This window comes from Canis lupus, chromosome 5, assembly GCF_003254725.2.
Source record: "Canis lupus dingo isolate Sandy chromosome 5, ASM325472v2, whole genome shotgun sequence".
In the NCBI taxonomy this organism is placed as follows: domain Eukaryota; kingdom Metazoa; phylum Chordata; class Mammalia; order Carnivora; family Canidae; genus Canis; species Canis lupus.
In genome coordinates, this window is record NC_064247.1 from 1,647,525 (window position 1) to 1,667,158 (window position 19,634).

At 51.0% G+C, this 19,634-nt stretch overlaps 1 protein-coding gene across 1 annotated transcript in view; it reads left to right on the top strand.

Annotated features, from left to right (window-relative positions):
• The first annotated feature begins 6,146 nt into the window (after window positions 1-6,146).
• OPCML (opioid binding protein/cell adhesion molecule like) overlaps window positions 6,147-19,634 on the top strand; it is a 1,085,315-nt gene continuing 1,071,827 nt past the window's right edge. Inside the window, exon 1 of the mRNA XM_025464878.3 lies at window positions 6,147-6,303. Within this exon, the coding sequence (XP_025320663.1) occupies window positions 6,243-6,303 (61 nt within the window). The 5' untranslated portion in view covers window positions 6,147-6,242. The remainder of the gene's footprint in view (window positions 6,304-19,634) is intronic.

Genomic DNA, 19,634 nt, shown 5'->3' on the forward strand with positions numbered 1-19,634 from the left:
AAAAAACTCTTAAAAATCAGTAAGATAAATGGAAATTAAAATTAAGAATATCATGATGAAAAAGAAAGAAAAAATATAAGAAAATTAAGGAACTAATTCTGAAGACTAATAGTCACCTAATAGAAATTCCACAAAGAATGAATATCAGGAGAGAAAAATTTCAAAGCCATAATACAAAAAAAAAAAAAAAAAAAAAAAAAATTAAATTCCCAGAGTTGAAGAACATAGAATTTCTCTATTGGAGGAGCGTACTGAGTGCTTGACACAATGTAAGAAAATGGATCCACATGAAGAATTTCATCTTTGTGAAATTTTGGAAAGCCATGGATAAGGAGAGTACTCTAAGAGTTTACTGAGAGAAAGACATTTCACATAGAAAGAAATGCAAATTGACATAAATCAGACTTTTCAACAGTAGTTAAACTTAGAGGAAAATCAAGAAATGGCTTCAGCATTTGGAGAGGATATTAATTTTCAACCTAGAATTCTATTTGCAGCTGAACCAACTATACTTAAGTTGAGTGAGATTATAATAAAGAATAAATACAGTATTTTTGAACACTTAACGTCCCCCCAAATGACCACCTATGAATGCTTTCTCTGCAAATTATTAAAAGATGTGTTGCATTAAAAACAAGGAAGAACACTAAGAAAGAAGAAAACCTACATCCAGAAAACATGAGAGAGACATAGGGCATTGAATGCCCTTAGTAAAGGGAAGTCCCAGACAGCTGAGGACCAGGGGGATGGAAACCTTTGGAAAGAATTCCTTCAAAACATGATACTGACAGATTTCTAGATGTTTTTAACTACACTGAGAGGAATTTTAGAATTCTACAGGAGGGTTGGAGAGATTTAATTATAGGTCCATAAAAAATTCGGCAAATGAAACAAAAAGGCAATTATCATCTCTGGGAAAAGTAAAAAGCTGCACAAGAATGACAACAGTTGAATGATCATAACAATGTAAAACGCTAAATATTGATGTAATTAAAAATTGTAACATTTAGATAGAGTTGATGGCCGGAGGATAGTTGTAGGGATTGGTGGTGAACAGGGCTAAATTCTTATCTCCTGAAGTAAAAATTCAACAGATAATTAAAAGAACTGTTAAATCAAGAAATAGCAGAATAAGCGGATTTGTTAAAAGAACAAGTAAAAGAGATAGAAGTGGTTGCTTCTGAGGAGTGGAATTTAGAATGCTGTTTTGAATCATAAGCCTTTAGTACTAGTAACTTGATGAATAATGTAATATATTCTTTTGTTAAAGTTTTTCAAATGAAAAAAAAAAAAGTGTGATGCTGGCAGCCATGTAGAAGAAGATCTTTTCAATGTAAGTGCATCAGAGATTCTTCAGAAAAACGTCAGTCTTTGGAGTCCGACAGCTCTGAGTACAGATTTTAGCTGCCAGTTCTCTGTTGGGCCTGGGGGAGGACCTAGTTGACAGGTCTGGAAAATGTGTGTCATAGGCATCTTTTGTGCGAGGGATTGGTATGAAAAGTAGATACCACGCAGATTAGCCATCTAGCAGGGAACCGGACACATAGTGGGTGTTTCGTAAATGGTATTTATTGTTAAGATTATCGCAGACGTGGCTGAGATATTTTGTGAATATGTTAAAAGACCAGAGGTGACACGCCCTCCATGGTCCCTGTGACTCTGGAGGAAAGGTTTACTCTTCCAGGCATAAGCTGGTCACTCAATCAATTCTTGCTCCTTTGAACTAAAGGGTACCTTTGTGGTTTTATAGGAATTAGTGTTCCTTTCAGAGTCTTTAACTTGCTCTGAGGAGGCTCTAGTTCATTTTGGAATATTCAAAAGCTAAAATGACAGAGTCAGATTTTAATCTGTAGAGTTTTACCATCTGTACCTTTTTTTTATTATTTACAAGGAAAAAAACCCTCGATGTTACAATATCTAGAATTCCATCCTTCCTTGTCCCTTAGTCAGGCTGCAAAGGCAGTGATCCATCATCCTAACACTACTTACAGGGTTGATCTCAGTACAAAGTTGCTAAATGTGAATTGCAAGAAAGAGCCTTTAGTGTCTCCGCGAGTCAGGGCCCTGCCTTGGGGTTTGTGCATGGGCTGTGCTTTCTGCCAGCAATAATCTCGGCTTCTTTCCTCCCTTGTAATCCCGGTTTACAAGTCCCTTCTTAGGGCGTCTTCCCACACTCTCCATCTCTGCTTTGTTTTGAGCTTTCCTACCGACCTATATGTTTTCTACAATCACTTATCACAGATGTGATCAATGACTTAATTCGTAGACTAATATTTGTCTCCTCTACTACTCTGAATTTTAGGTGGGTGAGGACAGTCTTATTTTGCTTTACCTTACATGTCCAATACATCCCCTATGTACATCCCGTACAGGTACCTGGCCCGTAGCAGGTACACGATGAATATTTATTCCACGAATGAATGAATGAGTGATGAATGAATATGAAAGACCAAAGGTAGTGTACAATTTTTTTTTAAATGTGGATCACGGGGAGTCCTTATATCCTTTCCCCAAAGTCAGAGAGCTATTAGGGAAAGAGGTGAGATGGGGACCCAGGTTTGGCTCTCATAGGACAAGGACCCAGCAGTGACCCATCCTGCCCCAGGCCCCACCTAGCTCTAGGAAGTCGGCGACTGCATATGAAGAGGTTTGCCTGACAACTGTCCCTGGTTCAGAGGAAAGAAGCAGAGGCCGGAGTAAAAGTGTGACAGTCAGCTTCATTGCACAATGGCCTGGTTTTGGTTGGTTTGTTCCCCTACCTTATTGCTATTTAAATACAGTTTTGATGATTTTGTTTGCTTTAGAGGAAGGAAAAAAAAGACTCATAGAAGGTATAAAATTGCATATTATTTACCCCAGAGAGGAGAACAGTCCCCCTAGTAAATATGCATTGAAGCATTTTTATTTGTATTTGTATTTTTTTAAGGTGTTTAAATAGACCCAGTAGACCGTAATCTCTCTTTTCAGAGTTGGTGCCATCTATTGATTAAATATGTATTTATACATTTCTTCTTCTTCTTCTTCTTCTTCTTCTTTTTTAAATAAAAGAGACATATTTTAATCATATAGTAGACCTAGAAGAATTGATCAGTAAAAATACATATTTATGTGTTTCCTTAAGGAAGATTTTATTAGGCATATGCATTCTGAAACTAAAATATTTCTTGATATATATTGATGTTTGCTAAATATGAATTTAATTAAAGGTACAGGGTGTGTGTGTGTGTGCAGGCATGTGTTTATTAGGAAATAGTTTGGTTGAATAAATGGGATTTTGGGTGGGGGGTGGGCAGAGGGAAAGAGAGAGAGACTCTTAAGCAGGCTCCATGCCCAGCACAGGGCCCAAAGCGGGGCTCCGTGTCATAACCCTGAGAGCAAGATCTGGGGGAGACAAAAGCAGGCTCCCCACGGGGTGCATGATGCAGACTCGATCCCAGGACCCCGGGATCATGACCTGAGCCAAAGGCAGATGCTCAACCACTGAGCCACCCAGTAGCTCACAGAGGGATAGCGGGTGTGTCCTTTCCCGAGTAAGGGGTTCGAGTCTGTGCCCTGTGCATCTCAGGAGCCTCAGAGCCTAAAGTGACACTTAGCACACCGTTGTCACCAGGGAGTGCCTGTTGAGCGCATCGAACTCCTTCTCTCCCCTCCTCGTGGTTGAAGCCCTGTTGGTGAAGGCGGCCTGGCCTCAAACCCTGGCTCTAACCCTGGAAGTTATTTAAACTCTTTGAGCTCTCTGGGAATAAGCCATTAGTATGGCTACCTCACTAGCTTGTTGAGAAGATAAATAGGGGAAATATGAAGCCAATAACAGAGGACCTGGCACACAGATATTCAATCAAATGAGAGTTCTCAATATTATGATTTTATTTTTTTTAAAGGAGGCTTTGGAAACAGAAAAACCTGGGTTCGTATCTTGGCTGTGTCCCTAAGTCACTGTGTGACCTTGGACAAATGACCTAACCTCTCTGAATCTCCATTTCCTCATCTCTCAAAAAGTTATAATAACACTGTCTTGGAAGACAAGGCTTTGGATGACATGTGATGTCATTTTTAAACACGGAGGGTACAGAAGTGATGTCTGTGATTTGTAGGAGGCTGTCGGTTGCCAAACCTGACTAATTTTTCTGTTTCACGCTCAACCCCCTGCTTTTCCCCTTCCATTGCTACCACCTAGTCCCGGAAGATCTGGACCAGGTCTAGAACAAGTACCTGTGCCTCAATAGACCCTGCACACTTTTCCCAGATTAATTTCCAGAAATACACTTCCTCTTATTCATAGAGCTTCCCTGTTCAAAAAGAAGTCAACTTTTTCTTTTTTTTTTCTTCTTCTAGTGGCTTCCTAAGTATCATTAATCTAGAATGCAAGGCCCGTTTCACTCTGTCTTCCATCTACTGCCTGAAGTCCTTCCCCAGTCTTTCCCTAAAGTGTTTCTGCCTGTGTCTGCTCTGTTTCTTCACCTTGGAATATCTGTCTCATTTCTCTGGTCTACTGACCCGTCCCAGCCTTTTCAAGCCAGTTCTGTTCTCCAGCGGATTTGGCCACTGGTTATAATCCGTACAAACTTCTGTAGGACTCCAGCATTGTTCCAAGGACTCACAGGCCCGTTCGTCTGTGAATGGCAGGTCTGCAACTTTGTGTAGATTTTGACTTTATTACGTGATGTGTATCCCGTTATCTTCTCTGTAGAATCAAAAGGTATGTTTATTTTTATCTGGTCTCTTCCCAATATATTGTACACCCTCTTCAAACAAGAGGAAATCATATTCTTTATATGCGTATAGCCTTAAAAAGGGACTTTATATTAAGTACCTATTCCGTAAGTGGCAGGTGATGATTATATATATTCATCATATGTTTTCCACTTGACTTGCGAAGTTTCAGACTTGTTCATAAGGAGGCAAGTAATTAATTGTCTTATTTTTTTTAAATTTTATTTATTCACGAGACACACACAGAGAGAGAGAGGCAGAGACACAGGCAGAGGGAGAAGCAGGCTCCCTGCAGGGAGCCTGATGCGGGATTTGATCCCAGGACTCTGGGATCACGCCCTGGGCTGAAGGCAGGTGCTAAACCACTGAGCCACCCAGGGATCCCATCTTATTTCTTTAAAAGCAAATGGGCTTCGTTTTGCAGAAAGGGAGGAGCGCCGTCAGGCTGAAATGGCTTGCTGGTAATTGGTGTGGGCACGGCCGCTTGGTAGACCCTGTGGCTTTTGCCGTGGGACAGGCCAGGGTGTGAGCCCGGACTCCCATCAGCTGCCGGGCCTTCAGCAAGTTGCCCATCCTCTCCGAACCTCAGATCTAGCTGGTTAGCATCCGGGGGTGGGAATGCCCCGTGTGGCAGGACTGTGGTGACCGGTGACACCTGTGCCCCAGTGAGCAGTGGAGGAGGGAGGAAGGCCGCTGGGGGGGGAGGGGGGGGGCGTGCGCACACCTGGAGCTGGAGAGGAGCCCGCGCCCTGGGGCTCGTCGGGGGACCCCCGGGATGGGAGTCGTGTCTATACAGCTGCGCAGTCCCTTGGGTAACAGCCAGAGCTGTCCGGGGCCCTGCGGGGGCAGGACTCCTTCAGGGGCAGAGCGCACAGCCCTGGGGCCCCGGGGCGGGCGGGGGCGCGGGGGGCAGACCCCAGGCCTGCTCCGTGGAGGCTCCCGATGGCCTCAGCGTCCCTGAGGTCGAGCCCCAGGGTGTCGCTCCCCGGGCAGGGGACCCGGCGGTAGGGCGCGGGCCCATGCGCCCATCCTCCGGGCGGGAAGACTGGGGCTCCCCGGCGCTCCGGAGGGCCCCGTCGCGGGGCGCGCCCCTGGGGCTCGGGGTCCTCGCCCCCGAGGCCGGGAGGGGGGACGCCGCGGTCACAGCCCCCGCGCCCCGCAGCAGCCCCCCCGGCGCACGCACGGCGCCCCCGGAGCTCGGGGTGGGGACGGAGGGGGCGGTGGCCGCGGGCCCGGGGCGCGCTGGCGGGAGGGGAGGGGAGGGCGGAGGGGCCCGTGTGCGCGCCCGGGCCGGGGGCCGCCCTGCGCTCCGCCCGCGCCCCCAGTCCCCGCGCCCGCCCGCCCCCCGCGCTCCCCGCGCTCCCCGCGCTCCCCGCGCGCTCCCTCCCTCCCTCCCTCCCTCCCTCCCTCCCTCCCTCCCTCCCTCTGCAAACGGCGGATCCCGACCTGCTCGGGAGTCAGCGCAGAGCGAGGCAGCCGCGGCAGCAGCAGCACCAGCCGCCCGAGCCGGCCGCCGCCGCAGCCCCGAGATGTGCCGCCCCGCCTGCTGGGTCGTCTTCTCCGCCACCACCGCGCTGCTCTTCATCCCAGGTGCCGGGAGGGGGGCGCGGGGGGGGGACGGACCCACGGACCGCGGACCGCGGACCCACGGACCCACGGACGGACTGCGCGCGCCCCGCCCGCCGCGGGAGCTGGGTTCGAGAGCTGCTCCCGCCGCCGCCGTAGTCGCCGCGTGGCCCGAGCCCTGAACCCGTGGGGCCTGCGGGCGGGAGGCGGGTGGGGGGGCTCACCTGACCCGCCGAGACCCCCCCTGCCGCGGGCCGCTGTGTCCGCGACCTCCCTGCGGGGCCGCGTCCCTCCCGGCCTCCCCTCCTCTCCTTACCCTTCCACCAAATGGGCAGATGGTGCCGCTGGAGCCCAGGGTCCCCGCGTCTGCGCGCGCCCCACCTGGGAACTGGGACTGCCCCCCCCCGGGGAGGGCTGGGGGGGTCCGGGTCTACCTGCGTCCCCTCCGCACCTTGCGCCCCCCCCCCCCCCCCCAGTGATTTAGATGTGGTCCCACCTAGCGCGGCGGTGACTTGCTTGGGGAAAACAAATCTGCGGCGACACACAGGTAAGATGCTGCAATCCTCCCCGAATGAGCTTAGTGGAAGTGTTGCAAAACCCAACACGTTTTCCTAGATTCGGTGATTGCACGCGCGCCGCTGGCGAGCAGACGCCTGAACGCCTGCAGGCTTCCTTCAAACAATGCTGAGGGTCTGGCTCCGCGGGCCGGGGTTTTGGGCAGCATCAAAGGGTCTGCGGGGTTTCCGTGCAAAACCCCCACCCCCTGGAATTCCCTTTTTCCCTTCTTTCCCCCACATCGAGGTACATGCATTTGGGTAAACACTAGCTTGGATGTGCAACCCCACACGTATGCACACACACACACACACACACACACACACAAATCCTGGGATTCTGAAACCTTCCGTGTCCTGATATTAGGCAGATCACACAATTTTATATTTTTATATTGAGGATCACTCGGCTCTGTTTTATTTTTTATTTTTTATTATTATTCTCAGGAAATGAGAACCCTGAGTATCCCTAAAGCTACCAGAGGGGAAAAATAGAAAAATGAAAGTTTGCCGGGGAGAAAGAAGAGAGAAGTGACTTTAAAAAAAGAGAGAAGAAATTCCTTGCATGATGTTTTTTTTTTTTTCTGACGCTTTTTAAAAATCATGTTTTCCCTGTGGCAGAGCTGGGCTCCGAATTGCCGTGTCGCTGGCTGTTCCGTAGGCTGAGAAGTTCAGAGAGCGGGCGCCGGCTTTCTCCTTCCGGATGCCAGGCGGGTGGAGGGTCGGCGGGTTCAGGGGGGCGAGGCAGGGCAGGCCGGGGCGCTCAGTACCCGCTGCAGCCTGGTAGGGGGAGCCAGGTGGGCGCGTTGGGTGCACCGTGTGGCAAGACAAACTTTCCTGTGTGTGCAAGTCCCCTGAGTGCCAGGCGGCCGCAGGGCCTCCCTGTGCTGGGGGCTCCCTCCCTGTGCGGGGCCCAGGCGGGCAGGGCCCCCACCCCAAGGGCTCTCCGCTGTGGGCTCGCTCTTCTTCGGGCAGGACTCAGAAAATCCCGCCTCCGGAGGGGGTGGCGAGCCCGGCCAGCTGAAGCTGCATTGCAGTGCACCCCGGAGGAGTCAGGGTGCCGCCTCCCTCTGGAGGTCCCGCGGCACCTGCACCTGCTGCCCACCGCTTGCCTGGGGGTGTGGACTTGGCCCTGGAGAAGCCTCCAGCCTTGGCCGTCGCGCCTGCCAGCGTGGGCTGTGGAGGCCGGGGCAGAGCCCGGGAGCCTGGGCCGCTCCGGTGCTAAGGGTGCCCGAGGGCGCCTGCGAGGCCGCCCAGGGAGCGGGGAAGGCGTGCGGCAGGGCCCCGGGGAGCCGAGCCAGGCCCTGGAGCTCCAGCAGCGCCGCTCCCGGACTCCTTCCCGCCTCTCGCACTGCACTTCCTTCCTCAGGTTCTTAGACTCTTTCTTTGTTTCAAAGGATGCTTTTTCTCCCACCGGGGTTAATGCCGGCTTGTTAGCCACCTGCTTTTCGTCGTGTCTAAAGGCGGAGGCTAAGGTCACGGTGAAGCCCCATGCCCCTTGACTCTGCCGCTTCCTACGGCTTGGCAACCGCGTCGCATCCCAGGATAATTCTAAGGCTGATGTTGTGTCTTGGCGCCTTCCAGGGGGAGACCGATGGCCGTAAATTGCTTTTCTAGCCTGCATCTTGAGGATGGGAAAGGCGGTCACAAGTGGAAACTAGAATGACACCCCCCCCCACCCTCGACCCCCACCCAAGACAGGGAGAGGGCCTAGGTTGACAGTGAAAGGGTCACGCCCCGGCTCAAGACCTTGCTGAGCCCGGGAGCCTTGGGGGCCTGGGTAGGAGGAGGGATGGGTCTGTGCCGGATCCCGGGAGCTTTGGGGAGTCCTGGGTAGGAGGACGGATGGGTCTGTGCCGGGGGGCCTTGCTGATCTGGGGTCAGGCGCTTTGTGGAAAGATGAGTTACTTGGGGGAGGAGCCCTGAGAAGCCTGGAGGAAAGGACATTTGCATCTCAATCCCTAATCCTGGGTCAGGTTGGGAGGTTCAATCCCATTCCCCTGCCCCCGTGCCAGAACCCTCTGAGGCGTCGCTGTAAGGCCTAAGTGTCCAGGCCTGTAGCCCTGACTAGAAGCCCACCTCGGCCTGCCTTTTCCTCTTCATCTGAGCCCCGGTGGGATGGCCCTGGGCTGGGGTGGGAGGTGTCGCTGTGCGTGGAGGCCTAGGCTCCGCTCCCTGGAGCTCAGCACGCCCCTCCTTTCTTTCTTCAAGTTCAGATGGTGCCCCCCCCCCCGCCCCCTTCCCCTTGGCCGCCCTGCTTGCCCCTTGGTGCGTGACCCTAAGCAGGGCAGTTGGCCACGCGTGTCCCCGTCTACCTGCCTGGACCGAGTTGGGTCCCACGCACGGGTGTGTGGGCGCGCACTCACGGCCACGGCCACGTCTTCCGTTCCTCCATCAGGCCTGGTCTGAAGGCCCTGGACTCACGTGGACAGCTCTGCAAGGCACGCGGCTCCTGCCCCGCATGCGCCTTCTCCGTCTGCCCGGAGGGACGAGCCCTGGGCCTTGGGTAATTCGGGCTGGACTGCTTAGCTTTGGGGTGGGCCCTGGGGGGGCTCTGCAGCGCAGCTTCCGTGAAGCCTTTCCCATCCCAGAGCCCATCACCTGCGGGGGGCTGAGGAGCTGCCTAAGGCTGCCTGGCGAGCTGGGGGGCCCAGGAGGAGAGCCCGGGGCACGGAGACTCCCAGCCCGCAGCCCCACCATAGATTACAGGCCAGGTGCAGACAAGGACTGAGCATCAGCTGTGATCAAGGCCTGGTCACCCTTTGGCAGTCGCCCCTGTGGCCCTCAGTTCCTTATACATGATGGACACGTTAATAAGGTCGGACTGCACGCTGTCGGCGCTAGGCACCGGCCCCGTGGCAACAGCAGGCCTGGGAAGGAGACCTGTCGGTGGCCTCCTAAAGTGGCTTTCTCGGTGGCCTGGAGCCAGGTGGCATTGCCCAACCTGAGGTTAATCGGAGCTCCCGGATAGCTTGAGGTCCCCGTGTGTGGCTTCAGACCTGTCTGCTCTGTGCTGTCTGTCATTCTGAGGACCTTCTGCGTGTCCCTGTAGCCTGGGAAATCACAGAAGGAGGCTCTTGAGGCCGTTGGCACTGGCCTGGGTTTGTGATGTAGCAGCTCTGGGCCTGGGCCTCGCACGGCAGCTGCTGACAGCTGCACCCGTGCTCGTCCGTGTCCCAAACCTGCATCACGGGGCAGAGCGACAGTCCCCGGACGTGGGACTCCCTGTAAACCTCCGAGAGCATGAGCAGTGGGGGGCTGAGGCTCAGGAGCTCCTCGAGGTTCTCTGGCTGGCCCAAGACGCTCTCTTGAGTCTCAGCCCACCAGTCTGTAGAACGGGTCCCGGCGATACCCGCCGCTCGCTTCCAGGAGGACCAGAGTGGCCCACGGTGCGAGTGGCGTGAAAACAAGTTGAACGTTTCTGAGTTCTTGTCATTCGAAACCCAAACCAAAGCGCCTCATTGCGGTCGCTTGGCAAGAGGGCAAAGAGAGGCCTGCTCAGAGGAGGGGGCGAGAAGGGCCGCCAGGGCCAGACCAGCTCACCTGCGTCCCTGTCTTTACCACAGTGATGAAAATCAGCCGAATACAGTTCATCCACTCATTTATCCGGGAAGACAGGTTCTAATTAAACAAAATTTATTAAGTAAGATACTCTCCTGCCCCAAGAAACATAGATCCAGTAAAACAGGGAGTTGTTCCGCATCTGCCTTTCCGACTCGCAGTGAGACGCGTGTGGCGCCCTCCGCGGAGCTCGGGGGCCTTGGTGTCCCCGCTCTGGGAGACGTGGCCCCGGGGTCCCCGGGACGTTGCTGCGCGGCCCGGGGGCTGCTGTGCACACGCACCTGTTGATCCGCCCCGGGTGGTGCTGGGGGGCCCGTCCCCCGTGGCCCGGGTGCCATGGCCTTCCTGTGCCTGGCTCGCTGGGGGGGGACCCGTGGCCTGCTGCCACCTGCTTGCAGCTGCCTGGGCCGGGGACAGAGGACAGAGGGGGAGCAGGCCTGGCTATTCCTGTCAGTGAGCTCCAGCGTCAGCCCGCAGATGGCCTGCGGCTGCTGACCGGCCAGGCTGGCAGGAGCCGTGCCTGTTCGCGCCTCTGGATGCGGATCGGCCCCCTCCAGACGCAGGGGCTGCGCGGGCGCCGGGGAGGAGACAGGTTGGCATCACCGCGGGCGGCTTGCTCTGCCCTCCCAGTCGGTCCGGCCCTGCGCTAGACACCAGCTCCTGAAGACATTTGTCCCTTTTGCCTCTTTGTGCCTCTGGTGGGAGGCTAAGACTTGGGCCTGAAGGCGGGGCCGGGCACGGGCCCACGCCGCTTGGCAGGTTCCCGCGGCCTCAGCTCTGCACTGGAGGCCGTGGTGCAGGTAGGCCTTGGGGCGAAATCCAGAGAACTTGCGAGGACGGAGCCAAATGAGATCCTATAAGCCGAGACAAACTTTAAGACCATTTGCTTACTGCTGCCTTCCTGTCGGTGCAAATACACATCCACTGCTCTCCCACCCTCCTTTCCTCATGTCAACAACACACACACACTCACTTGCAGAGGAGAGTTCACTACCCTCAGAATCACATATACAACTTGGGAAAGGAGGCAGGCCCCTTCCTCTCCTCATCCATCACCACCCTTTCAGGCCCCCCCCCCCCCTGCGGTGGCCTCCGGCGCTGACCCCAGGGGCACTGGGGGCAGGACACAGAGCCATGACCAGGCGTGTGTGAGTGCTTCTCCCTAGTGACGCAGGGACCCCCTGCACAGGGTCCTGCCCGCCCCTGTGCCCCAGAGCCCATGCTGGAGGCAGGCCTGCGCTTGTTTGCTATCATCTCCCTCCCACCCAGACCCCTTGGTGCTGAGACGCTAGGGACTCCCCTCTAGTCACTAGACGAACTTAATTAAATGTTTGCAAAATGCTCTGAGACACCCCTGGGCAATGTGCTGGGTAAGTGCGGAGCATTATCATTATGATGCAGGCACATTCCCTTTAATGAGCAGAGATGCTGTGCAGAGAGACCCCTGGAAAGGCCAAGATGAATCGATGCATTAGGACACAGGCCATTGATTGGAATGGCTGCTTGTATGTTTGTGGGGGATGATGAGTGACAGTCGGACGACAAACTCCAATTCAACGTGGAGAAAACCAGCACGTTTGGCATTTCAAGGCACAGAGTCTCTGAAATGGCCCGAGTGGCCATTTTTGAGCCTTTATTCCCAGGGACTTTTCACAGTCTTTACCATTCACGGGCGTTTGCTTAGTGCTCATACTAAGAATAACCATGGTCCCAAGCTTTACGGTTTACCTGGAGAATTTGGCCTCCTTTGTTCCTCAAAGTCATGGTGACGTAGGTCAGGCACATACTGCCCAATTCCGATCTGATCTTTGCTTTGCTTAAAACTCGAGGTAGACTTCTGGTTGCCTTTAGAATAAAGTCCAAAGTATTCAGCATGGTCCACCGGCCATGAGCAGCCCCTGGTCTCATATATTCTCCCCTCACACCTCTCTCCCCTCCCAGCTTGTGGCTCTAATAACCGCTCTGGACTTGCTCAGTTCCCCAAATGCACCATGTTCTTTCTTTCTTCAAGGGCTGCACTGTGAGGTTACCTGAGCCTGGAAAAACTCTGATCCTCTTATCATGCTGTTTCTGGCTAAACTTTCATTCCATCCTTCAGGGCTCAGCTTAAATACTGCTTCCCAGGAGAGCAGAGCATTCTCCATGCTCTAAACTAGGTTAGATCTCCCTCTTTATTATGCAAGTCCATGACACCAGGTTCCTTCCAACACTGTGAGTCTGTATATTTTAAAGTAAATCTTTTTTTTTTTTTTTACTTCTCTTTCCCTCCCTAGACCATGGCCCATAAGGGTAGGGAACACATCTGCTTGTCGTCCAGCACATCCTCTGTGCCTAGCACAGTGGCACTTATTAAACAGGTGCTCCAAAAGTATTTGTTGATTGGATGAGTGAGTGCATGAATTGAATGGACAAATGAGCAGGTAATCAGCCAAGGTCACACAAATACCAAGTGTCAGCTTATCTACTCAATCATTCTGTTCCATCCCACTGAATGCTCAAAGGCAACTGGGACCCTGGGTCTCAGCCTGCCCATCCGCTTCCCCATCTGCAGAGTGAGGACAGAGAAGCATGGAGATGCGCTCTGCTAATGGGAGATGGAAATGTGCAAAGAATGCTTATAATGATTACTCACTCCAGTGTTCATGCTTGTCAATAAACACCAGCTCCGAGCTACCAACCAAACACACACAGCAGCTCAGAGTGGAGCTGCGTGTTTCCAGATCTCACATCACATGTTGCGACAGACACAGTGATGTCTCACTGACAGTGAGAGTTGTTCCATAAACACAGATGTGGGCTCTGATGTGGGTTATTGGTTTAATGCAGACCCAGATTACTTAGCAGATCTAATCAGGATGTCTGTTGACATGGCCCCAATTATTTGAAACGTAGAGTCATGCCCGCGGTGCCAAGAAGTGTGCACTGTACTGATAGAAGGAGGAATTGTGTTGTTCACAAAAAGTAAAATGTTGGGTCATGGGTAGGAAGATGCTATTAGTGTTGGAGTGAGTTGTTTGAGCAAGTGATAGCCATCAAATGGTCGATGTTTGTATGGAAAAGGTATAAAGGGGCTCAATGGATCTGAAGAAATTGACCAAGGTCTTTCTCATTTCTTGCACCCGGTCCTTTTTTGTAGCCTTGCCGATTTCAGACCCACCATTTCATGGCTGTGGGATTGGGAACAGCAAGGATCCTGTGTTGTTCATCTTGGAGTGCTCTAAGTGCCTAGCACGTTAGCTTATTTGACCTGTTATTTATTGAGTGATTACCATGTGGCAAGCACTCTGCTAGGCACTGGGAGTGCGATACCTGAACAAGGATTTTTATGGTCCCTGTTCTTGTGAATTTGACAGTCTAGTGAGTGAGGCAGACACGCATCAAATAAATACCCATAGGGTTGTAAATCACAACTGAGATAATAAGGCTTTGGAAGGTGGAAGCGTATGCCGCTACAATTGCCAGTAAGGAGGCCTAATCTTGCCAGGGAGGCCAGGGAAGGCTTTCCCATGAAAGAGACAACTGGGCTGAGATCTGAAGGATGAAGAGTGAAAAGTATCCAGACCCAAGGGAGGGGGCAGAGGAAGGGGCAGAGTGAACAAGACATGCAGAGACAACACGGCGAAAAGAATCAGAGGACATTCTACTCGGCTGGGGTGGAGAGGGAGTGAGGGTGGTGCAAGGTAAGATGAGAGAGCTGGGAAGGGGTCAGAAGGTGCAACCCCACCTCCCACCCAAAGGTCATGTTCATTGTTGTGGTTTTTACTCTAGAAGTGATGGAATATCACTGATTGACTCATGTGGTGGGAGTGAAGATCACGAATGGATTAGAGGTGGTTAAACACGGAAGGAAGGAGGCCAGTGCAAGGCCACCACAGTAGGTCAGATGATAAAAGGCTGGCGATGGATGGAACGGGGAGATGCGGATGACTTGAGGACCTTTAAGGGAATGTCATAGGTGTGTCTTATACGTTTGAAGAATTGAATCTAAAAGTAAACCCACAATAAGCACTGACAGCCCTTGGAGGAGCATTGAGAAGAGTACCGGTCCTCGAATTCCTGCTTGCACGCCATCTCCTTCTGTTTAGGTGTAATCTTGCTGCGAGATAAAGAATAGACTGTTTTTGGAAATTCCTTCATTTCTGGAAGTCTAATAATTTCAGCTCCTTAACTGGTATCCTCTCAAGGGTTTAATGGGGAAGCTTAAGATTGTATCACTCCACTCCCCAATCCATCAGAAGGATTGTGAAGAGCTCTAGTTATGTTAACTGCTAGATTCTGCCCCTGATTATTTCCTCCGGGAAGAAATCAGGCATTTTAGAGGAATTTTGATTGGACTTGAGTGATTTTTGGGCACGAAGATACAACCATTTTCCAAATATTATCATGATGATAGGAAAGAATGCATGACCTCTCCCCAAGATCAACCACCTGGATAAATTACAATAATCTATTTTGAAAAGTATAGGTCATTGGCACTGAGAGGGCCACTGGAGGTGGCCTAATTCATTCCTTTCATCTTATAGATGAGGACACTGAAGCAAAGGGAGTCCAAGTACCTTATTCAAGGTCACATTATCAGATGTTGACTGAGCCAATGTTTGAACACAGAGTTTTCAATAACCTGTGTTCATAGCCTGCCCGGTGTCATTTCAGCGTGAGAGTGAAGGGCCGAACTGAACTTTGTCCCCCCTGCTCATACACTATTGGAAAATGAACTTGTAACCTTGGCCACTACTCTGTTTCCCTGAAGCTCTCTCATCTTAGTGCACAAAGAACATCGTGGAACAGGGCAACTCCACAGTATCTTTTGCCCAACGATTAAGGTGAGGGGTCAAGAAACAAAAGAGAAGCCTTGTCCTTTTCAGAGGCTTTCTCATACTTTGAAGGACCTTTGTAACTGAACTGGGAGATGTCTTACAATCAGTCGTTTCTTGATATGCAGAATGATATCTGCTGAGGGTAGTACATTATCAAATTTCAGATATGTGTCCACCTGACTTGCTTGGCCTAGACACTATGAAAAGCGACTGCCTTGATCATTACTATACCATCAAAATATCTATTTTAAACTTATCTATTTGGTCTTGGCTCTGAACTAAGTAAAAGAAACTCCACACTGAGAATGCCTGAGTCTCTATATTAATGATTCATGTTTAAATGGTGACTCGCAGCGTACAAAGCACATCATGTACATCCTAACTATCCTGTATGCTGGTGAATGAAGGAGCCAAAATATCCCGTTCTCTGTGCTTCCCCACCCCTACACTATCACACTGCTTTTGCAATGGACAACATGGGCATGGGTGCAATCAAAACAATAGGCTCAAAACAGCTGTAGACAATTGCAGAATGGAAAGCAAGAGTTCAAAGATATGCCAGATATGGCCAAGGGTGAATGCAATGATGTATGGAAGATGGTAGGATTGCTAAAACATGAGGGTGGTAGGGCCAAGCACCTATGGGCGTTTCTGTTTCTAGGGAGATAGGCCTAAAGAAGCCTTTGGCTTCTCTGAACAAGCCAATCTTGTTCTTTTGAACAGCCCAGTGCCAAGGGATTTCCTGTTCTCCTCAAAGAAAGGAAAATGTTGGAAGAGAGAATGTGGCAGATGGAAATAGCCCGTCAGCCTACGGGCTCCAAGGGAAGTTGGAGTTTCCTTGGGAGTCCCCCTGGCTTCATCCCATGGAGAAGAGAATGCCCAGTCTTACTTGGCACTGGGGTAGATGCCTCTTTGGGTGAGGCCCAGATGGGAAGGGACGATGAAAACCACTATCAGGATTCTGTATCTTTCCCTGATGGGCCTTACCCTCTTTTTGTTTGGGGCAGAGTCTTGGAAGTAAAAGGGAAATGCCTTACAAAATTGCTACCAATTTAGCTCCTGTGGTGTCCATGAAGACTGGACAGCTTCTTTATTATGACTTGGATGACTGTTTCTTTCCTTGTTCCTTCTAAATTATTTGTTTCTGAAGTAGGCAGTTCTCTACCATTACCTTATGGGAGCTCATAAAAGCACTGACCTAGCAAGCAAAAGACATGGCCTTGTCCTTGCATTTATGAACTGGATGGCCTTGGGCAAGTGGTTCAACCTCCCCAAGACTCTTAATCCTCTTTGTAAAACAGGAAAAAAGAATGGCTTTTCTTACTTCCCAGGGTGGCTGGAAGGGTGGTAAGAAATGCCTGATAGATGTGCTCTCTTGGAAATGCTCTACAACTCCAGGTTGCCAGGTCTTATTGCATCACTTGGGTTGGCCATTTCTGTTCTGGGCATTTCTGTCTTCTTTTTCTGTGTCAATGTCCTTACTCCTGATTTTCTGTCTTGCTCTGACTGTCATGGGTTATGGTTATAATCGGCAGTGGAGCACATACCAAATTGCCTGTAACATTTGTTTTGGAGAAGGAGACCTATTTTAGGGAACTCCTGCATTCACTTCTCTAGTCTTGAAGTAATGTTTGGTTGGTTTTTCCTTTTTGCCATGGAGACCACTGGTAAGTGCTTTGTGTTTCCCCAGCTGAGTTACTCTGGCCCTGCTGAGAACAAGAGGTCTGCTTTTTGTGTTGGGATGAAAGAGACCCAGATGGGGTTGAGAAGAGCTCTAGCATGGAGCCCAAAGTCAGGGAAAAAAAAAAAAAAAGGGCTCTTAAGCCCTGTGAGTACCAGGCCTGGGGTGATGACCCCCACCTCCTAGACATGCTATCACAACTTAAACTAGAATTTCATGGAGCAGTGCATTAATGAAGAGAATACTTTTGTGGGAAGAGGGATCCTCTTTGGCTCCTCTAAACACATGCTGGAGAGGGGATTGACTTCTTCCTCAGATGGGCTGATTAGTAAGTCCCTAGAAATTAGATTCCTCTTTGCCCAGGCCTGAGGGGAAACTATACACCATCTCAGGTCCCCACAGACCCATGCAGCCTATGCTGGGCTGAATCCAGAATGAGATCCATTGATTCACTAGTGTAGCTTGAGTGACGGAAAGGGGGTAATCTCCTGAGTCACACACCTGTCTTAAAACCCTGCCCTAACCTGACGTGCTCAGCTTAAGTAGCCTCAGAAAAAGAAAAAGACCCAGCTTGAGCGGAGGTGGTGGAGTGGCCCACAGTTCTGAAAAGGGCTCTTGAGACCAAGAATCCCCTAAGTACACTGCGCTTGATAAGTCTTCCTGTCCATGTTGCTGGACTGTCTTCTGAGTAGCTACAGCCTGTGGACCTTGATGAGAAGTAGGCCCCAGGAGTAGAGTAGAGCTTGCCCAAACCTTAACCACATTCTGAGTCTTTGTCTCATCTGGGGTAAGGTAGGGCACTGCTCTGGCTCCCTTTTGGAACTAGAAAAAAATCATTTTTCATTGGATTTTAATATCTATAAAGATCTATGGAGCAGCTTTGGATGGGCAGACTCAGAGAGGTAGGGCTGCACCCTTTAGCTTTGATTTTGGACCATTCGGTTCCCAGCTCCCAGCCCTGGGTCTCCCTCATGTTCATCCGAAGCTGTGTTGACGTGGTCAAGTTCCACAGAAACACTGGATGCCAGGGCAGAGCATGAAAGTCAGGCATATCTGCTTACAGATTGGAGGTACAGAGAACCATTGACATTTTCACAGGTTAGACTTCCAGATACGCCATTAAACTCCACGTGCCTGCGAGGGCCACACGTACCAAAAAAGGGAGCAAAATCAGATTTTATGCTGTGGTTGAAGAGTAGAAGTCATGGAAGAGAGTTCAGGGGGATGGGGGGGAAGTCAGAGATGCATAATAGTTTTTTTCCCCCTGTACATGAATCCTACGTTCTCTATTCCTTTTTATTTTCAATTCTCCATGATAGCATTTTTCTACTGTCTTTTGATGACGGCACCTGGGAAGAGGGTGACTGTGATAGATTTTTTCAATGAAAAGAAAGCCCTCCAGTATAGCTTATCTGTCTGCTGTAGCTCCCAGATGTTGGTCACAGGGTTTGCTTAGCTATGGCAGATCTCTCGGGCCTGTGATTGGACTTCATTTTGCTCAAAGACATGGAGACACCAGAAATCTTTTAGGTACTCTCTCAAAAGTCTTCAAGGATTGAAGACTTCATTGAACATTTGGGGGTAGATGGCAGGGCCAGTGTGAAGCCAGGGAGCAAGTGTCAGAGCTAGAAGGAGAGTTAGAAGAAAGCGGATCTAGGCATTGTTGAAAGTCAAAGACAAGGAGGGATAAAGATGAAGCCCCAGACCCACCCAAACCAGAGGGTGCAGCAACAGAGGCAGAGGCAGAGGAGGAGACAGCCACCCAGCCAGTGGAGCTGATAATGCCTCCGGGAGAAGGAAATCCGCCTCGAGGACGCTGCTGCCTCAGAGCACAGTACCTTCCTTCCCCATGTCGAGGTGCTGTAGGGTGACTTTCAGCCACTGGGGGAGACACCTCTGTGGGCAGACTCCTGCCCGAGGCATCAGAGGGCGAGCCCTGCAGCTCAATAACATCAAAGACCCTAAGGGGTAAGCACAGGGCATTTGGGTGATGTGCAACAGCTGCCTGCCTGCCAGCCTGCCCGGCTTACCGCCACCCAGAAGCGCACCTCACTCCATACCTCCTCCGGATTAATCGTTTCAGCTAGGAAGTTAACCACCCTCCTCTTCTTGGTTAAGCTTTATTCTTTTGTCCAAAGCCTACAGGTTTGGTTGTAGCTAAGTAGGTGGGACTCTATCCCCCATTCTCTGAAAAAAAAAAAAAAAAAAGTAATCTCTTTTTGCTTTTGAAGGTTGTGTCTCTGTAACATCAGAAGCAGAAATGTCATGGGACTCCACTTTGGAGCGTGAGAGGAAAGTATTGCTTCCTGGACCTGTGGTCTTCTAACAGCCTAGGATGTTAGAAATAGAAGGGGATTTAAGAACTCTGTAGTCTTCCTTGCTAACCTGGTAGGTGACGCTTCCCCTGGGGGACACCCTTGCTTGTTCCCTCCCTGCACTCACCTATGGCTACAAGTGTCCTTTTAAAAGCTGCCGTCGTTATTCATCTACTCAGTTCTGCTAGGAAAATCCTCCAATCTCCAATCCCCTCTTCAGAAATACTTTACTCTTGCCTAGGATGCTTCCCCTGCTCAGTTCTATTGCCTGGCTCTTTCATAGCTGTTTGGACTCTTCACGCTGATGGCTTTGCTCAGGAGCTTGCTCAGCTCTAATTAGTTTTCTTCCCCCAAGATGATGCCTCTCCGATCACGTCCTGCAGCTCCATATCCTGCTGCCTATGGTGTTCTATTTGTGTTGTTCGGA